Genomic DNA, 19,234 nt, shown 5'->3' on the forward strand with positions numbered 1-19,234 from the left:
CCCTGGGAGCAGCTGTGGGGAGGGGGAAGCACCCGTGGTCCCTTCCTCCCCGCCGGGGCTTTCGTTGCACATTTCAGACAGTCCAAAGGTGAGAGGGGAAGAGTAAACATGGCCTGTTAAATTAAAACCAACCTCCTCCCCTGCTGTTCTCATGGTGCGGAGTCCAGCATTCCCCAAATAACTCTGTCTTCCCACCAATGGCATTGCTGCTGCCGCTTGGCTGATGTCTGCAAAAAATGCTGGATGGCTTCAACGCAAACAGACGTCGGCTCTTTTCTGTTTTCCCCCCTCCAGCCTGAGCTCCCTTAACATCACGCTGAGCCACAAAGGGCCCTGGCAGGAGGAGGCAGCTGGGGTGCGATGGTGCTGCCTGCGCCCTACCATCCCGCGGGAGTCTGTCAGACCCAAAAGCAGCTCCGGCTGTTTCCTTTGCTGCTGCCTTTCTTTCTTATCGCGGTCCTGTGCTCAAACCAGCCCTCCTGGAGCTGGGTTTTGTTTCCTGACTGTTCCCCAAAAGTGTCCCCCCCCGTCTTCTCCCCAAACATGCGTGCCTGCAGGAAAGGGCTGTGCTGTTCACAACCCCCTTGCCAAGGGGAGGGCTGTGCCGCGTTGATGCCACAGGCGATGGACCCCCCCATACCCGTCCTGGGGCTGTACTGCGACACGCTTGCCCTGCTTTTCCTCTCCACAGGCATCTGCCACCGGCTGCCGTGGGATTCCTCTCCACTGCCTTTCTCAGGGCTGAGCGGCCGCAGGCAAATGCTCAGCCGAGTGGAGGAAACAAATGAGCGCACCCTTTGCTCCCAGCCCGGTCCCGAGGAGCTGGAGCGTGGCCACCCCCCAGCACACGGGGGGTTTCTCAGCTGCTGGGGTCCCCATGGCAGGGGTTTGGTGCAGAGCCGCCCAGGAGGGACGTGTCCTGCAGCGTGCTGCTGCCGCCATCTCCTCGCTCACCCGGCTGCGGCACGGTTAAACGTGATCCCAGCTGCCCTGGGGACCTTTGGCCAGCCTGAACTTCAGCCAGGCCCTGAAGCCTGGCAGCGAGAGACACCGACGGTACCTCCATGCCACCCTCCCCAGGACGATCCCGGGGGCCGGGGGCCGACTCTGCCACGCACCAGCAGCCCTGCCACGGTGCCGGAGCAGCCCAGGCTTGCTGCTGCCTTGCTCTGCCCTGGCTGACCCAAAACCCCAGGATCTCAAACTCTTGTAACCCCCTGCAGCCACTTCTGCCTCCCAGGCGGCGAGTGGAGCACGCCGGAGCCGGGGCAGAACAAACCCCCCCGGGGTTTCCTCCATCTCCGCACTCTCGGCTCCTCGGGCCCCAGGGTGCCGAGCAGGGGCCGGGGGCTGCTCGGAGGAGCGGGGCTGCTCTCTCACTTCCGCCGCACAGCGGGTTACCGGCCAGCGTGGCCTCCCCTGCCGCTTTCCCACGCAGTTTCAGTTTGGGGTTTTTTATTTCACTTTTGAAGCTCCAAGCATCCCTCCAGCTCCGGGGCCGGCAGCGGGAGCGGCGTTCGAGGACTGGGAGAGGGGACGGGGAGGACGGGCCCCGAGAGGCTGAGGTGCTGCCACCCGGGACGCGCCCCGGGAGGAGCGGAGAGCCTGCGGTGACCCCGGGAGGGGCAGAGCCGGTCTTCGGGAGGGGCTCAGCGGGGAGCGGGGGCGGGCCCGGCGGGCTGGCGGGGAGAGGCGGAGGTGACGCCGGGGGAGCGATCCGGCCCCACCCGGGAGCGATCCGGTCCCACGGGGCGCATAGGACCCCGCCGCCGCCGCCGCCGCCGCCGGCAGGACCTCGCCGGCCCCGCGGCAGCGCGCCCGGAACGCCCCGGGGGTGGGGGCGCGCTCAAGATTTGCATAACCCCACCCTCCTATAGATTTGCATAACCGCGCCCCTCTATTTGCATGGCACCGCCCCGTCGGCCTCCTTGTTTGGCCGCTCTCGCCCCGCCCCGCTCCCCGATTGGCGGCCGCCCGTCCCGCGCCCCGCCCCTGGGTATAAAAGCGGCGGGCGGGGGGCGGCCGCGCAGAGGCGCTCGCGCGGGTGGCGGGCAAGGGCGGGGAGCTGCGCCCGCCCCTCCCGCCATGAGCAGCAGCGCGGGGCCCGCGGCGCGGCTGTGCCGCCTGGAGCGGGGTCCGGACGGGTACGGCTTCCACCTGCACGGCGAGAAGGGCAAGCCGGGCCAGTTCATCCGGCTGGTGGAGGCGGGCTCGCCGGCCGAGCGCTCGGGGCTGCGGGCCGGGGACCGGCTGCTGGAGGTGGACGGCGAGAACGTGGAGCGGGAGAGCCACCAGGAGGTGGTGGAGCGCATCCGAGCCGCCGCCGGCGCCGTCAGCCTCCTCGTCGTGGCCTCGGTGGCCGACGAGCAGCTGCAGAAGCGGGGCGGGCCGGGTACCGAGTCCCCCACCGTGGGCGGCGGGCAGGCGGCCCCGGAGCCGGCGGGGCCCGCGGCGCGGGAGCCCAGCGGCGGCGGCCAGCGGGTAAATGGGCGGCCGGGGTGGGGGGGGGCGGGCTCGGGCGATGGAAAGTTTTCGGGGGTGGTGTCCGTGGGGGCAGGGTCGGGACCTCTCGGGACCGGCCCCGGTCGCCACCTTCCAGCCGAGCGAGCGGGAGCAGCAGCCGGCGCGTCTGCCCTGGCCTCCCCCGCCCGGTGTGGTTTCGCTCTCGGTTCTTTCTTTTTTGCTTTGCTTTGCTTTAAACGCGGCTCCCCAGGAGAGTCCTGTTGCTTTTCCTTTTTTATTTTAATTTTTTTTTTTCTTAACATTTTTCTCTACCAGCTGTGCTGGGTGATGGTGGGGCAGGCGGGTGCACGGGGCTGTTTGGACCCGTAACCGAGCAGCCCGTCGTGTCCCCGAGCCCTTTGGCCCGTCCTTGTGCTGCAGGGCCGGTAAAACGGGGCGAGAAAAGCACCAGGGAGCGAGGGCGGTGGCGAGCCTCGACGTGCAGGTGAGCCCCTGCGCAGGGCTGGGCTGAGGGCGGCTGGCATTAACCTGCTCCAAAATACAACAAAAAAGCTGTGGCTGAGGGTGTTTTTGGGGGGCTGTGACTGCAGGTGTGGGTGGCAGTCACTCGTGCCCTGAGCCTGTCTGGTCTCTGCTGTGGAGTGGAGATGGCGGAGCCCTTCCCAGGCTGGGGGGACTGATCTGTCGGTCGGTCCCCTCGTACAGACTAATTACTAATTACTTACTAATTCAGGAATGTCGGTCTTAAGTGATGCGGGGGAGTTAGTGGTTACACAAACAAAGTGATGTAGAAAGGTGAGGAATTGAGAAACAGCTGACCTTTCCTGCCCGGAGCGGTTCCTAAGAGATGCTCTGGGCTGCCGTAGATAATACTGCTTTTTATTTACCCAGCAAAAACATGTTTGTTGTTACAACAGAGATGTGGATGGCCTTCCTGGGAAGCAGGCTCCTGGTGTCCCTGGGGTGGGGGACCTTCTGGGGAGCTCTTATGACCTGCTCCCAAAGACCAGCTTTGAAGGGCTGGTGCCATGGGGCCTTCCTAGTGCTGGTGCTGAGCCCCAGGCAGACTTTGGTGCCTCACTGAGCTGTTCTCACACAAGGTTTTGCTGAGGATCAGGTGTTTTTATTAGTTGTGTCTCCTGCTGGAATTTAGCCTTGTGCTGGCTGCCCCTTGCCCACGGTCGGGCTGATCCACTGCAGGACACTGGTCTCATCCCTGCCTGGCTAAAGCACTGTGCTGGCACCTCCCTGATGGGGTTGTTCAGGTGGGAACAACCCGGCTCTGCCCCTGTCACTGCCCCACTTGCTGCCCCATGGCATCCCTGCTCCCTCGGGTCTGGCCCTCCGCCGGGCTGCGGTGCTGCTCTGTGCAGGAGGAGCGTGCCTGCCCTCCCGTACATCCCGGGGCCAGCGAGACCATCTGTGCTGTGCTTTCCACTTCCAGTTCTCTCCACGGGCTGGGGAAAAATAAAATGGATGTAGTTAATGTAGCTTGGGCGAGTTGCCTGCCAGGCTTGGGGGGCTGAGGACATGCGGTCCCCAAGGGGGACAGGATCCTGACATGCTGCAGGGTGGCTGCCTGCTTGCAGGGGCTGTACCTGCTGGAGCGATGCAAAGGGCCCGGGAAGCTGGAGATGCCCCATGGGCTTGGGGGGGGGGGGGCAGCCCCGCTGGAGATGCCCCACAGTCTTGAGGGGCAGGCTTGGGGCGCAGCCCATGCAGAGTTACCGCAGGCAGTTTCTCTCTGCCCGGAGCAGGAAGTGGGTGATGCAGGTGACATGGGGTGACATTGCCGCACAGCCCTGGATGGTTTCTCAACAGGTAGCAGGAAATCTTGTGGCTGGGGGCAGGGGCCAGTGCTCGGGGCAGGAGAGCAAAGTCAAGCAGGTTTGGAGACATCGCCCCAGCTGGGCACCCACCGAGTGGGGTGGGAAGATGCCAGGTGGGATGTCGAGCCAAGCCAGAGCGGGCGGAAAGGGATTTCTCTCCGGCAAGCCAGGAACACACTGGCATGCCTGTTCTCTGGCTGCTGGCGGGCAGCCGGTGCCTGCTGCCCCATCCCCCCGCAGCCCCCACAGCCCTGTCCCAGCCCGGCGGGTTGGTGGGATTCCCCCAGGAGAGCTGCAGCGGGGAGCAGGAGGTTTGTGTGTGTCAGAGTCCTGTTTGCTTTACCGGGCTGGACTTGCCTTTATTTGCTTAACGAGCTTGGAGACACTTGCTGCCGGGAGAACCGGCCTGCAGTGCCCGCACCCTGCCTGGGGCTGAGCGAGGGTTTAACATCTCCCACCTTTTGGCAGGATCCAACCTCTCTCCAAACCCTTCTGGGTCCTGCGCAGTTGGGACATTCCTGTACCGGGGGCTTGGACGCTCCTGCGGCTCCCAGTGCTGGGCATGGACTGAGGAGGTTTTGGGGGGGGGGGGGGGGGGGTGTCATCATGGGCTCCCTTCTCATTCCTCTAAAACCCTGGGCGTGCAAATCCCCCTGATGCTGGGGTGGAGGTTTCGAGGCTCCCTGGAGGCACCTGGGGAGCTGATCTGTGCACCGCTCTTCAGCGGCGCTGAGCCAGCGAGGTGACGGTTTTACACCCCCAGGGCCAGCCTGGCTTCTGGGGGCCCTGTGCCGTGGGGACTGTCCCCAGCACTCAGCCGGGAGCTGTGAGAGCTCATCCTCCCCCCGCCTGCATTTCCGGAGGCTTCAGCGGCTCAGGAGTGTCTTGAGAAAGTTTCACGCAAACCACATGGTGTTAGCAGAGCAGCACTGGCAGCTGCCAGCCCGGTGCCCTGGCATGGGCTGGGGCTGGATTTACCAGGGCAAGGCTTTTGCTACCAGCCCCGGGCTTCCCTCTTGCAAATTTAGTGCTAAATTAGAGCCCTCCCTGCCAGCAATGCTCATCCCTCCTTGTAAAACCTGGGTGAGCCTCCCAGGGCTGGGTTTTGGGGTATAACAGGGAGCAGATCCCCCCATTTGGGAGCATTGCAGTGGGGGTAGCTGGTGTCTAATTAGGAAATGAATTAAATTTCCTCTCAAGGCAGCTGCATGAAAAGCAGCTCCAGTCAAATGGGACGTGACGGGGATGCTGCGAGGAGGCTGCTTTGCATGCCCTTTGTATGAAGCCCGAATGCGTGCGCCAGATTTTGGGACCCGTGTGAATTTGCTGGCCCAGGCGTCCTTGGAGCTGTTGTGTTTCTCTTTGAGTAACTGGGAATGCTGCTGCTGACGGGCTTGTTGCTGCTTGTATGGCTGCGGGGCATTTCCTGGACTTGGGGCTTCAAAAGCTGTCCTGAAATTGCTGTTGGGGGGCTGGGGGCCGGGGAGTGTGTACTGGAGTGGGTACTGGGAGCCGTGCAGTTGGGGTCCCTGTGTCCCTGGGGCTGCTGGTCCTGCCAGGTGGCCAGAGGTGCTTGGGAGGGATGGTCCGGCATGCTCCTGGGGGGAGAAGGGTCCAGAGGTGCCCCAAGTCCTGTTCCAGGGCAGGAATAAGGATGTGATTCCCCTGAGCTCCCCATCCCAAGTGGGCATCTCTGGGGGCAGGAGCTGTCCTGCTGCCAGCCCCGGGCGCAGAGGAGACGGGTGGCACGGGATGCCCATGCTGGAGGCTGAGTCCGGCTTCCTCCGCTGCCCTCCCTGCCGGAGGTTGTAATTGCTCCTGACGAGGCTCTGCCGGCTAATCCATGCCCCAGCATGGCAGGAGGGCTGCTGGCATTGAAGGAGAGGATGCAAAAAGCTTATAGAAATTAGGGATATTTCCCTAATTCTCCTGCTATCCAGCTCCCAGCCCCACAGCTGTGGGGCTTCTCTGCATCCTGGGTGTTGACCCCAAACCCTCTCACCTTGGGTCCCTTCTGGCCAGGGGGACTTTGGGGCTGGAAGGATGCCCTACCGCAGGGTGCTCGCCCTGTGGACGGGCAGGATACGGCCACTGGAGGATCAGATGCATTTATATTTTTCTCTCCGGGAGGCAGAATGGTGGCTGCCTGCAGGGTTTCTGCTGGCATGAGGGATTTGGGGAGGGTGAAGGTGGCCTGGCAGACTGGGCTGGAAGAGCTGCCAGCCGCTGGTGGGGGGATGCTGGGGAGGCTGGGTCATGGCTCAGCCGGGCTGCCCTCGCACTGGGTGCTCCTGCCTTCGCCAGCTGCCTTTGAGGGCTTGGTGCCTTCCTCGCTGCCATGACCTGTCCCCCTGCCCTGAAGCATCTGTCCATCCTGCAAGGCTATTCCCCCCTGCCCCCCTCAAATTCATGGCCCCAGTGTCTCGGGGAGCCCAGGCTGCTGGGGCTTTGTTGGTATGGGTGGGAGCAAAGTCCTCCCTCCTTCTCCTCCTCCTCTCCCGGGAGCGCTGCCAGCACCGCTTGCCGGGTGCTCCCTCTGGCTTTGTCCCAGGCTATCGGCGTGGAGCGACTCCGTGGTGCTGCCAAGGGCACCGGGAGCGTGGGTGCTCGCAGAGCCCGAACCCCCTTCCTGGGGCTGGGCCAAGGCAGGGACCAGGGAGGTGCTGCCTTTCTCCAGGCTCCACCAGCCTCCTGCTTTTTGGCCTTGTTTTGGGTCTTCCCTGTCCGCACCCTCACTAGGGATTGCTGCCTGGGTGGAGGGTGCAGTCGCAGTAGCCTGGGCACCCCATGAACCTGCTGCCACGTGGGGACGGGGGCAGAGCCTGCAGCCCAGCCCCCGGCACGGAGGGACTGGGGGGCGGCCAGGGCGAAGCTGAGGTGTCGCAATCTTCCGCCGAGCCAGGGAACCCGCTGCCGGTCTGTGGAGGAGACAGCCCCAGCTCCTTGGGGTGCAGCCGGGCTGTTGCACCAGGCATTGCCCAGCTGAGCCACGGGTAGAGCAGGTCCTTGCGTGACTGTCAGCGCTGCGGCATCCCGGGCTCACCTTCGCTCCCCGCCAGACCCGACTGGGTGCTTGCATGCACCTCCCTCCCCGGGGTGTTGGCGAGCAGTGCTGGGGCGGCAGCCGGCCTTGACCCTGCAGGAAGGCGTTGTGCAAGAGGACAGGGTTTTATCGCAGCACTGGGCTTAGCAATTGCAAATGCCTCACCCCGGCCCATGCGGGACTCTGTGCCACTGTGGCGCTGCCAGGCATGGGGTGCCAGAACCCCAGGGACCAGGCTTTCCTGGCAGGGGACAAAGGGGGCTTTCACGGTGAGAAGGGAGCGTGCTGTACAGGGCGTGAGGAGCAGAACGGTGCAGATATGGTAGGGGAAATTCCTCCAGTGCGTGTCCCCAGTGATGCTGTGGGTACCAAAGGAGAACAAACAATCTCAGAAGAAAGAATAAATATTAAAAACCCCTGGTGAGGAATATTTCAGGAGCTTGAGTGCAGCTTGGCTGCTGGGAGAGCCCTAGCAAAGCCCAGGAGCTGGTGGTCAAGGTAGCATCAAACCATTTTATATATAAATATGTAGAAGCGGTGTTTGGGTGTTGGGGTCGGAGCAGTTCTGACGGCACTGCGTGCAGGCGGCTGGTTTGTGTCACCTGGTTCCTCTGATGCTTCCCAGGCATCCCGCTGGGTGAGCGAAGGCAGCTCCTGTTTGCCAGACTCCTGGGGATGCTCCTGCTTCCCCCGCTGCTGCAGTGTGGGGAATTGCCCTGTTAATGGGCTTGTGGGGGGCCGGGTGCAGGTCCGTGGCTGCCCAAGTTGGGTTCCCCAGCTCTAGGTGCTGGTGGATCCCCTGGTCAGGGTGAAACCGGGTGCAGATGAGCTGGGTGTTGCCTCCTGGAGAGGTGCAGGTCCCATGTCATGCCGTCCCGGTTGAGCTGGTTTCTCTGTTTTGCAATCGCGGAGGGTCGTGCCGGGGCATTGGGGTGTGCTTTGGTATCAGGGCTGCTCTGTCTGGCTCCCTGCCTGAGCTCCTTGTGCCACTCCCCTGCCAGCAGCAGCTGTGGGGTGCTTTGGGGTGGGTGGGGGGGTCCCACTGATCCCACTGCTGGACTTGCTGTGCAGGGGGGCTGAAGCTTATGAGGGGTGATGGAGGGGATCTGCACCGGTGGCTGAGACTTCTGTGGTAGCAAAGCCTTCCTGGGTGGGGTGGGGGTGCTTCCCAGCAGCCTGGGCTGTGTTTCCTCCTCCACCTTCACGTGGCAGTTGCAATCCTAATCCCAAAAGGAAGAGCATGGTCTAGGGACAGACATAGTAAGATGTTGTCTTAATGTTTTGCTGCAATTAGCATGATCTGCACCTAATTAATTAATTAGAGCCTGGGTTCATAGGGTGTTTTGGCGCTCTGTGTCCCAACTCAAGGTGTCTGTGGGTGCAGATGGCCACCTGAGGATGATGTCCCTGCCACCCAAGCAGACGTCTGGTGATCCCAGTGCTGTCCCTGGGTGCTGGGGGTGTGGGAGCAGCTTTCCCATGGGCTGTCCCCGTTGCAGGAGGAGCTGCGGCCTCGGCTGTGCTGCATGAAGAAGGGCCCCAATGGCTACGGCTTCAACCTGCACAGTGACAAGAGTCGCCCGGGGCAGTATGTGCGTGCCATCGACCCTGACTCGCCAGCTGAGGCAGCGGGGCTGGCCCCCCAGGACCGCATCATCGAGGTATGCCGGGGCAGGGGGGGTCTCCCTGAAAAGCTCGGGTCTCCCTGAAAAGCTCGGCGCTCCCTTGCATCCTGGTACCCAGGAGGGAGCTGCCTTTTGCTGGGAAGGTGCGTGGTGTCCCCAATGCCAGCAGTGACTCACAGCACAGCCGCCCGACCTGTGCCAGCCTGCTGGTCCCCACCCAGGGGCGCAGCTGGGTGGGCAGGGGGGAGAAGCACCGCAGAGGGCTGGGGCTGAGCGCTAATTAGCTGGCTGTTGGTTAAGCGGTGGTAGCACAGTCCCCTGCCTGGAGCAGGAGCGTCCCTGTGCTGTCCCTGGGGTGGGGCAGGCTGAGGACAAGGTGCACAATGGCCCCAAGCCCTGCTCCTGGCCATGACCAGGGTGGGGATGGGGACAGGGTTTGTGCCAGGCAGGATAGTGACCCACAAGGGCAAGGACCGGCCGAGCCCCAACCCCACTGCTCACCAGGGCGTGGGGCTGCTGCCTCTTTTGGGGTGAAGCTTTGGGGTCTCTGGGGACCATGCCATGGCACGAAGGCTTTGTGCCTTGCCCGTGCTGCCCGGGTCCGTGCCCTGCCGGGTGCTCCCTGGCAGCTTTGCCCGTACGATCCTGTGCTAATCACTCAGAGGAAAATCTGTTTTTAATGAGGTTTTGCTGGCTTCACCGCTAATCCCTGTGAGGCTGCGGATACCTGTGGGGGCTGTGGGGTGGCTGTGCTGGGGTTGTGACTGGTACCAAGGCTGGTACCCGGCCCCTCTGCAGAACTCCCAAGGGACAGATGTCCCCTGGCCCCAGCGGTAACGTGGTGCCGTGCCCGCAGGTGAACGGGGTGTGCATGGAGGGCAAGCAGCATGTTGACGTGGTGGCAGCCATCAAGGCGGGTGGTGATGAGACCAGGCTGCTGGTGGTGGATGTCCTCACAGATGAGTTCTTCAAGAAGTGCAAGGTGGTGCCCTCTGAGGAGCACCTGGCAGGTGGGCTGGGGGCTGTGCTGCAGGGAGGGGGGTTTGTGCCACCTCTGCTGGCTCTGTCACCTTGTCACCAAACCTGGGGGTGCTGGGGGAGACCCTGAGCCCTTGGAGGTGGAGGTCTCATCACCCTGGGTCAAGCAGGGCCACCCAGCTTTGGCATCTCCCTGCCCGAGTGAGGGCCCCGTGCCAGGGCAGTGGGGCTGACGTAGGCTCTGCAGAAAGGCAGGTTTATGGCCCTGGGTTGCACTTTGGCAACGTTTATGTCTCGGGGAGCGAACAGGCAGCAGCCACCCTTCACTCTCCTCTGCAGCCTTGGCTCAGCTGTGGCCCCCTCCCTGCTGTGTGACAGTGGTCCCTGGGAGAATGGGGAGTCTCACTGGGCTCCCTGTCGTGGCTGCCATCCCGGGGATGTACCTGGTGCCCAGCAGCGTTCCCCCATGCTGCAGGGCTGGCTGCGAGGGGTGGGTTAAAAAATTTGGGACCTGGGCAGTGTTGGGTGAGCACTGGCCATGTGCAGCTTTTGCTGGGCACTGCCGGTGTGTGGGGCAGGTAGGAGGGGACAGAGCAAATGCATCCTCACTCAGTGCCCATGTCCTCACCCTGCAGGTCCCTTGCCAGAACCAGTTGCCAATGGTGATATAGGGAAGGTAAGAGAGCCTCATCTTGCTTTTAATCCCATGTATGCCCACTCTGGGCAGGGACCCTGCCTGTTTAGGTGTCCCCTCTGCCCCTGGGCAGGTGATGCCACGAGGGACTGCCGTGCTCCCAGGCTGCCACACAAGAGCAGGTGCCACCAGGAAGGGGACCGGGAGCTGGTGTCCCCAGGAAGGGGGTTGCTTGTGGGGCTGAGTGTCATGGAGGTGGCTGCAATGCCTCCCTTCCTCCTCCTCCATCCTCATGACACTGCAGGGCTGGGAGCCCTTGTGCTGCAGGGACGTAGTATCCAGCCCTGCAGCCACCCCCCTCCTTCTCCTTCTCCTGCTAAAGCCAGGGCAGTCAGGCCGGGGTTTAATCCTTCTCTGCCCCAGATGAGCTGCACTGAAGGTATTTATGAGCTGGAGCTTGCAGGGAATTACGTGTGGGGAGGATGGATTTTGCAGCCCCCGGGTTGGGACTCGCAGCTCCAGGGGCTGTTCCCAAACCCCAGAGCTGGAACTGCGTTGCTCACGCTCACTCCCTGCTCCTCCCCAGGAAAATGACGGAGAGCCACGGTCCAACTCGGTGTCTGAGAGCCCATCCAGCCCCGGGCCGCTCGCCGTGTCCCCTGACGCCAGCGAGATCCACAGTGAGGTAGGGCTGGGGATGCCAGGGGGAGGTGATGGCTGGAAAGCGGGGTCTGGGCTGAGCCCCCACAGCGGGGCTGTCCTGGGGGGCACAGTGGGGCTGACGCAGCCTCTCGCCCCCCCAGCCCAATGCACAGGAGGGTGACAAGCGCCATTCGGCATCCGGCTCCCTCCTGGACCTCGACATCCCGCTAGCGGTGGCCAAGGAGCGGGCGCACCAGAAGCGTACCAGCAAGCGGGCACCCCAGATGGACTGGAGCAAGAAAAACGAACTGTTCAGCAACCTGTGAAGGCCCTGGGGTGGAGGCAAGGGGGGGTGAGGGTCCACCGGCCCCCTCCCCCTGGCTTCGCACCCACCTCTCCTGCATCCACCTCCTCCCCACCACAGGCTCCCAGTGGGGATGCGGGGCTTCTCCCCACCACCCTGACCTGAGGGATGGGGCTCGGTGGCCAGCAAGCATCCCTGCAGCGGGGTGCTGGGTGGTGCTTTTAGGCTAGAGAGAGCCGGGGGGTCCTGGGGGGCTCCCCCCTCCCATGACCCCGTCCCTGGGGTGCTCCTCCAGCCCTGCCTTGAAGCATTGCACACACCCCCGTAGGCACAAGCAGGGGTTTGGGGTGGGATCAGGGATTTGGGGTGGCCCTATGCCCAACACTTCTGATCCCTGCTGTTCCCTGGTTCTTCCCCCACCCCAAACCCCATCTCCATTTGACACCCCACCCCCCCCCCCCCCAAATTGCCCTTTAACTGCAAAACCTGAGGCTTTTGGTGACTTTTAGCAAACCCCACCTGCCCACCCACCAACCACAGTGATTCCTTCCTGGGGTGTTTGACCCCTGCCTGGCAAGCTCCGTCCACGATGACCCTGTCCCTTCACCCCCCGGGTCCCAGTGGGTGCAAGGAGGGACATGGGTGCCCAGCATAGCAGGGAGCCCCCAGCACCCTGCCCCGGGGCTATTTTGGGAGAGGAGAAGGTGTCCGGAGCCAGCGCTGCAAGCAATAATTATCTCCTTTGCTCCTGCTCACTCCTGGAGACAGAGCCGATCAGGGTTTGAATCTGACACTGTTTAATTTAAAGGCTTCTCAATAGACTCTGGTTTTTTCCAAAATAAGAGTTTTCCAATCACACTGTTTATTTTTTTTAAATGTATTTTGTGGAAATTCTTCCTGTGGATGTTTTGTTTCTGTGTTTTGCAATTGGGTGTTGTTGTACTGTCCAGCTCAAGAGAAATTCTGTTTACTGGAATAAACCTTCCTGACTTCACGTGTCTGGTTTAAGGATAAATCCTTCTGAAGTCTGAGGATGTGCAGGGGCTCACTGGGGGCTCACTGAGTTGCTGGGGCTGGGGGAAGAGGCAGGTCACGCTCACAGTGGCAGGGGACACTGGGGCTGGTTTGGGTGCCCCCTCAGCACCCAGTGGGGCCAGGCTGGGGGGGTTGGGGAGGGACCAGCTGGTCCCAGGGTGGGTTAATGCCTTGGGGTGATTAAAGGGCTCTAATCCCCTGTGGAGTGTGGGATGATGATGTGAGGCTTTAATGTGTGTCTGCTGGCCTGGTTGGAGCGTGGCAGCTCTGCTGGGGGCAGCCCAAATCTGCCCCCAGCCCCTCTGGGGGGGTTTGGGGTGAGCCTGAGCCCCAGGGTTGCATCCTGGGCTGGGGGAAGGCAGGGGGGATCGCTGGGGAGAGGGTTGCTTGTCCCTCTAAATTGATGGATCTTAGCCCTGTCTGGGGAGCAAAGCAGGGCAGAGAGGTGTTTCGGTGTGGGGTTGGTGATGGTGCTGTGGCTGGAATGGGCTGGGGGCACAGCATGGTGGGGCCAGGATGCCCCCAGGGCTCTGCCACCCTGCCTGCTTACCAGGGCTATTTTTAAGCCTGTGTGGGGCAGCTTATATATGGCCAAGCTAAGCCCTGCTGCCGCAGTGGGCAAGCGCAGGGGCATGTTGTGCCTGGGTGGCTCAGCAGGGCCGGGCTGGTGGCACCACGGCTGCACCAGGGAGGGTGGGATGGCAGCTTCCTGGGGACAAGGCAGGGCTGTGCTCTCAGCTGCAGCCGTGGTGTGCCGTGGAGTGCCGTGGACCTGCAACCCCAGCCTCTGCCCAGCATCTTCGCTTCCTCCCTTCCTGCACACTCTTGTTTTGCACTCCAAACTCCCAGACAAGCTCCTCTACCTGAGCAGATGCGTGGTTGCAGAGGTTTGCTGCTCAAATGACACCCAAGTGACAAAGTGCCACCATATCTGCAGGGGACATGCAGGCTGTCACCCCCCCCTGAAGCTGGGGGAGCCCATTTCAACCTGCATTGTCCTCCAAAGTCATATCCTCTGTGGCAGCACTGCCGAGCAGAGCTGAGCACATGTCCCCTTGTTTCCCACCCTCACCCCCTTGGGGCCAGCAGGGTGTCCCTGTCTGGGACGGGGTGTGATGCCGTGGGCTGGGGCTGCCCATGCAGGGCAGGGTCCTGGAGGGTCCCAGGAGCATCTTTTGCATCTTTGCCTGGTTAGAGCAGCCTGGGGACTGGTTCCCTGTCCTGTGGGAACCCTGGTTGAGCCCTGCTGGGACCCCCCCAGCCTGGGGGAGGGCTGTGGCTCTTGGACAGACCCAACTTTGTTTCGGGTTGCCAGGGCGAAGGCTTTTCCCAGCTGCCCATGGAGGCGGGGGAGCGTGCCGGCGTTGCCGGGGGACCAGGGATGCCAAGCGGGGCGCTGGCTGGCTCCGGAGCAACCAACTGGGCATGGGGAGCTGCGGCAGGGCTGGGGAGGGCAGCACGGTTTCACTATGCCCCCCCTTGGGCCTGGCAGCAGAGGCTGAAGGAAAGGACTTTTCCCACCTTGGTCGGTTTTTAGGAGAACAAATCCCATCCCAGCGACATCTTTCCTGCCAGTCTGACCTTGGCCCTCTGGCAGAGGGATGAAACACTCAACAGAAGGAGCACAGTGCCAGCAGTTTACGGCAGGTTCTGCAAATCTCCTCGTTCTGGGGGACAATTCATTCCTGCCTATAGCAGGTGACAAAGAGCACGAGGATTAGTAGCCCTTGTCATGGTAATCCCAGCTGGAAGTAGAGCTGCTCTTCACTTTATTACTGCACAAAGCTTTTGCTACAACTAAATCCATGCTAAATACTTGTTTAAAATACCATGATACACTGTTCCCACGCTTGGTTTTAATATTAGTCACAGGAATGATGTATTTAAATGAACTAAAATTGGAAAACTAAAACCCCCAGGCCCTAAAAATACAGGCACAGCCGTAAAAATTTCCCAGTCTACCAATTTCCAATAAAAACATCCCTGGGCAAATCTGAAAGCTAGTACCTGATACTTTGTAATGGCAACACATAATTTCTAGTCTAGAATTAGCCATTACAGTTGCTATTACAGTGGAAAAACATGCAGGAGTGTCAGTTATCCTCCTCACCTTCTGTCCTCTCCTCTCAGCAAGCCTTCCTGCTGTGGAGAGCATGCTGTGGGGGGCAGGAAAGGTCAGGCTAAATAACTGCATTAAAAAGTCTGTCCAGTGGGAGTCAGGCAAGTGCCTCCCCTTCAGCAATAGATCTCATCTATATCACAGCAGAGGCTGTCTGTCTAACTCCTGCCCTAAAGGTATCTGCCCGCGGTAAGAGATATTTTTTCCCCCCATTCATCTTACTGAAGAGCAGCAAACGGAGCCTCCAGGCTCAGCAGAGCAAGTCCTGAGCTCCTTGAAGAACGGGATCACTACTGTGTCTCCTTTCAGTTGTGTTCTCCTCCTTGCTTTCTTAAAAGCAGCCTGGTAAAATGAAGTGCCGTATCTCTTCACTGATGGCCTGAGGCTTCCCAGCAGCAGCGTGCCAAAGCATGGTCCTGAAACTCAGCAAGAGGTTTTGTCTCAGCAGCCGCCAGTTCCCCCCGTTATAGAGCCATCCTGGCGAGGCTCTGCTCTACTCTTGGTTGGCTGATATCAATAATTTTCATCATGTTAACAGCACTTGCCCTTTTGGTTGTGCTTACCCACTCCTGGGCCTCTCACTTCCAGGACCCAGCAGTGTCCCCCTGCAACCCACCACACCCCAGAAAATAGGGTTCAAAGAGCCTCTGCTGTCCTTTACAACTTCTAACCACCCTCTCACCAGCCAAAGTGAGCAGCCGAGCCCCACTGCTCCCAGGTAGCCCTGGGGAAACCTCAGATTTCTGTCAGTTTTTTTTTATTCAAGAGAAAACAGACTGAGCTACCAGCGCACTGAGACTGCCTCTGTTGAACTGATGAATCCTGCTCTAAGGGCAGTGGAAGAAGGAACAGTGGGTGCTGCTTGTCCAGAAACTGGTCACACCAGAAGTCAATTAACTGCTGGCAATTTTAGGCTCTCCTGGAACAGCACATCAAGGTTATAGTCATTCCTAGTCAAGCCTGTGAATTAGCAGCCATTCTCCAGGTCCAAATTTCAGGCAGTAATCCTGGCTGGTGCAACAAGGTGCAAAGTTGACGAGATGACAAAGTAACCAAAGGAGACAGATCAAAACAGTCGAGTGCAGAGTTGGCTCACTGGTGTCCTCCACACCCAGACCTCGCAACAGCGTCCAACTCCTCCCTGGAACCAGGCCTGTGTCTGGATGCGTCTGTCAGGTCTCCAGCACCCCAGCTGGCAGCTTCAGTTCAATGTAGCTCTTCTCCTCCACGTGGTTTGTCTGTTCCAGGAGCCATCGTCTCTCCTGGTCACTGACATCCAGCCTCAGCGTCACCTCTTGGAAAATGCTGTTCACAGCAACCTGTATGATACAGAGGAAAAACAGCTCTATCCCAGTCACAGGACAAACACTGCTCACGTTCTCTGGGTAGAAGATGGGCTATTACCGCACCTCCTTAAAATGAAGCTTTTTGAACATGCAGATACTGGCTTCATTTTCCTGACCAATCTTAGCCTCAAATTTGGTGATCCCCAGGTGTGTCACTCCTGCAAAAGAGATCAGAAAGAGAAGCATTTCTATTACCTGCTCTGCTGCCACCTCTACGAAGGCACAGGACTCCAATTTCTGGGGCAGATGGATCCATTACTACCCTGTCTGTATCACTGGGATATGTGCTTCTAGATCACATCCCGACTGTATTCCCGTTCCCGTGCACTGACCAACCCTTACCGTAGGACATCATCATCAGAGTTGCCTCCTTGCCAAACCCTCTGCCTCGGTAGCTGGGCTCTGAAAGAGACAGCCACAGAAGTCAGCATCCAGTTATGAGAGACAGATCAGCCATGCTGGAAACTTAGAAGAGACTGTGAGCCAGACCAGCAAAGGATGCTGATGAGGGCTGAATAGCCATGGTAAGGCAATGAGAACTGAGCAATGAGCTACTGTACGTAACATCTGTCTGCAGCTGCCTTTAGCCACGGTGACAAAGGCCCAAGCTAGGAAGCAGAACTTGACCTGCAATCATAATTTCAATCTCGCCCAATGTTGGATCCTCAGTGTCAGTGAGGAAGAGATTCACATCCCCCACCATGCAGTCCTCATCCGCACACGCCTGCCCAGACCACCGCTCCGTGTCCAGCACAATGAAGGTGCACTCTGGGGAAAACAAAAACGTAGCAGCATTTTCAGGGCACGCTGAGAATATTCAGAAATTACTGAAGGATGAAATTAAAGGCATGCAATAGACAGAGGAACAACAGTTTCCACATGTTAACAGTGAGGAAAGGCTAATAATTGGGCCTCCCATGCCAAGTGTGCCTGCTCCCATCCCCAGAAATATAAGAAATATTCCAAAAAAAACCCATTGTGGGGGTGACGCAGACACCCAGTCTAGAAACAGCCTATTTAAGGAGCAGGAAAACTTTCACCCCATGACTGAGGTCTCTCCGCTTTGTCTCACTGTGCAGCAATTTTGGGCAAAGAATTGTTTGGTGCACAAGAGACTGAGACCTTGTGATTCACCTAGTCCATATTATTGCTGCTTTTAGTAGGGCTTTTAATGCCAGCTAAGACAAATGCTCCAGACTGAGGTCTTTGCCAGCCTCAGTATTTTGCAGCTCACTATATTTCTACCAGGCTTTTATGGGCAGTGATTCATTACCTGTAGGAGAGCCAGGGAACCAATTCAGTCAGCACACCTCAAACAGGTAATTATAAAGTCATTCCATTTCTCAACGAAAAATACAACCCCCTTTCCACCTTTTTATGATGATCAGACCTGGGGAGTGTTGACTGTGCAGCAACAGCTCAGCAGATAATTCTGTGGGAAGTAAATCACTGTAATCTTTGAAAAACTTCATAAAAAGGACACCAACAGCCCCGGACATTCTCTACTTCCCTGAGCATATACCAGCTATAAACAGAAAGCCAGTTCAAAGCTACTGTTGTAGAAGGTCTCACATCCCCTCTGCTTCAGCAAGTAGAGCCTGGCGCTCTCAGCCCACTGTGGGTCTTTCACAGGACAGAAGGGACCTCCTCACCACTCCCACCCACCCTTAGAAAATGTTTAAGATTCTCACTGTCTGTGTCGTCCCGCCAGCTGCGCTGCATCTCATACTCCTGCTCCAGGCTGAGCGGTTCAGAGGCGGTCAGGCGCTGCAGCTCCTCTGACTGCATCCACTCATGGTACCTGACAATGGGACCCAGAACCAGATCACTGCCTGAGCTACAGCATCACACTCCGATTTCCACAAGCGCTCTGAGGATCAGGTTGTCATAAACCGGTTCTGGAAACACTAGCCCGGCATTCATGGCAACTTAAAAGTATACGCAAGCCTCTCTTCCTTATCTAACACAGGAATCAGTGTTCTCTGTGGAAATTTAGCAAGTTTGTCCATCCTGTGGCTTTGTCTGAAGAGTGTCCGATGCAAACTCGATGTTTTTAAAAGTACTGAGCATTGAGTTCCGGCGCATTTCATCCCAGCTGAAATTAAAACAGCATCTCCTGGACACTGACAAAAAGACTAATACTGGCATCTTTGTGCTGAGGCTGCAGCTGCCCAGGCCAGCACTTTACAAACTGCCTGCGTGCCTGCTTCTAATTTATCGAACATCCATCTGGCTTTACACATTGAGGTTTTGCTCTTCCACTGTCATTAGGGAAAGACATCAATGAACAAGAGAACTGTTGGTGGTTCACTCACAGCCAGGTATTTCCCTTTCCATGGGTACACAGTGGCACAGACGAAGTTCTCTTTGTCAGCGGACCTGGCAAAGAGCACAGACCTGCCAGGGATGTCTGCTGCCAGGCACGGAGGGCAAAACTGATTGCCTTTTTACAAGTGCTCTTTCCGCTGTGCAGTTCCCAGGGGGAAGAGGGCCCTGCAGCTGCCAAGCCAGCACCCTTTCTGAACACCACACTCCCCTTAAAAAGAGAAATGAAATCAGACCATGCAAGAGTATCAGAGGAGGACACAAGCCACGTACCGGGGCACGTGTGCAGAAGTGTATGGCACCAAGGTCACCCTCTTTCCTTGCAGCACAGTGTCCTGGTTAATCTTCATGGCCTCTGCACCGAGAGACCCAACACACCACTCCGCGTCTCCAGCGAGGTGGAGGGATGGGATGGCACCCCTGGAGCCCTTCGGGAGCCAGCGGCGGCCGCTCTCACTGTGCGGACAGGCCCCAGCTCATAGCAATCCCCCCCAACAACCTTCCCGCGTCCCCCCTGCTTCCCCCCACCCAGGGCAGGGCTGTATCGGTGCCGAGTGCCCTCGGAGGCCCAACAGCGGCCGGGGCTCTGCCCTGACAGGGGCCACTTAACACTTCAGGACCCAGGTGCTGGTGCAGGCGCCCTGCTCTGACACGCCGCGGGCCTCGGGGCTGAGGGGAGGTCTGGGGCTGAGGGGAGGTCCGGGGCCTGAGGGGAACCCTGGGGCCCGAGGGGAGCCCCGCGGCCGGGAGGAGGCAGGGCCCGGGGCTGAGGGGAGCCCCGCGGCCGGGAGGAAGCGCCTACCTGCCGCGTCGCCTTCCGCGCATGCGCAGAGGCCCACCCACCTCCCCGCCACGAACAGTGTTACGTCACCGCCCCACCCCTACACCTTC

At 59.6% G+C, this 19,234-nt stretch overlaps 2 protein-coding genes across 4 annotated transcripts; one reads left to right on the top strand and one right to left on the bottom strand.

Annotated features, from left to right (window-relative positions):
- Positions 1–2,039: 2,039 nt before the first annotated feature.
- Positions 2,040–12,512, top strand: NHERF1 (NHERF family PDZ scaffold protein 1). The gene is made up of 6 exons (XM_072881354.1): positions 2,040–2,481; positions 8,835–8,996; positions 9,817–9,970; positions 10,574–10,614; positions 11,159–11,257; positions 11,376–12,512. The coding sequence occupies exons 1-6, from the start codon at positions 2,086–2,088 to the stop codon at positions 11,538–11,540; spliced, it is 1,017 nt and encodes a 338-aa protein (XP_072737455.1). The 5' UTR covers positions 2,040–2,085; the 3' UTR covers positions 11,541–12,512.
- Positions 12,513–14,290: 1,778 nt separating this feature from the next.
- Positions 14,291–19,176, bottom strand: NAT9 (N-acetyltransferase 9). Of its 3 annotated transcripts, XM_072881374.1 has the most exons (7): positions 19,146–19,176; positions 18,617–18,799; positions 17,710–17,819; positions 16,646–16,786; positions 16,361–16,420; positions 16,082–16,176; positions 14,293–15,991 (listed from the first exon to the last, which is right to left on the bottom strand). In XM_072881374.1, exons 1-7 carry the CDS (start codon positions 19,166–19,168, stop codon positions 15,845–15,847), a joined length of 759 nt encoding a protein of 252 aa, XP_072737475.1. In that variant the 5' UTR covers positions 19,169–19,176; the 3' UTR covers positions 14,293–15,844. The 3 variants fall into 3 exon arrangements, with proteins under 3 accessions (XP_072737476.1, XP_072737477.1, XP_072737475.1); XM_072881375.1 differs by lacking the exon at positions 16,646–16,786 and having other exon boundaries at positions 14,291–15,991; XM_072881376.1 differs by lacking the exon at positions 18,617–18,799 and having other exon boundaries at positions 14,291–15,991; positions 19,146–19,157.
- Between the last annotated feature and the right edge of the window lie 58 nt (positions 19,177–19,234).

This window comes from Ciconia boyciana, chromosome 16, assembly GCF_034638445.1.
Source record: "Ciconia boyciana chromosome 16, ASM3463844v1, whole genome shotgun sequence".
Lineage (NCBI taxonomy): Eukaryota > Metazoa > Chordata > Aves > Ciconiiformes > Ciconiidae > Ciconia > Ciconia boyciana.

Excerpts from the sequence above, each read along its gene's own strand:
- NAT9 (XM_072881374.1), bottom strand. The coding sequence starts at position 19,168 with ATGCGCGGAAGGCGACGCGGCAG. Across the intron at positions 16,421-16,645 it reads GATTGAAATTATGATTGCAG|AGCCCAGCTACCGAGGCAGA; the intron begins GTCAAGTTCTGC and ends TGTCTCTTTCAG. Across the intron at positions 15,992-16,081 it reads AAAAGCTTCATTTTAAGGAG|GTTGCTGTGAACAGCATTTT; the intron begins GTGCGGTAATAG and ends TGTATCATACAG.
- NHERF1 (XM_072881354.1), top strand. The coding sequence starts at position 2,086 with ATGAGCAGCAGCGCGGGGCCCGCGGCGCGGCTGTGCCGCCTGGAGCGG. Across the intron at positions 8,997-9,816 it reads CCCAGGACCGCATCATCGAG|GTGAACGGGGTGTGCATGGA; the intron begins GTATGCCGGGGC and ends CCGTGCCCGCAG. Across the intron at positions 9,971-10,573 it reads CTCTGAGGAGCACCTGGCAG|GTCCCTTGCCAGAACCAGTT; the intron begins GTGGGCTGGGGG and ends CTCACCCTGCAG.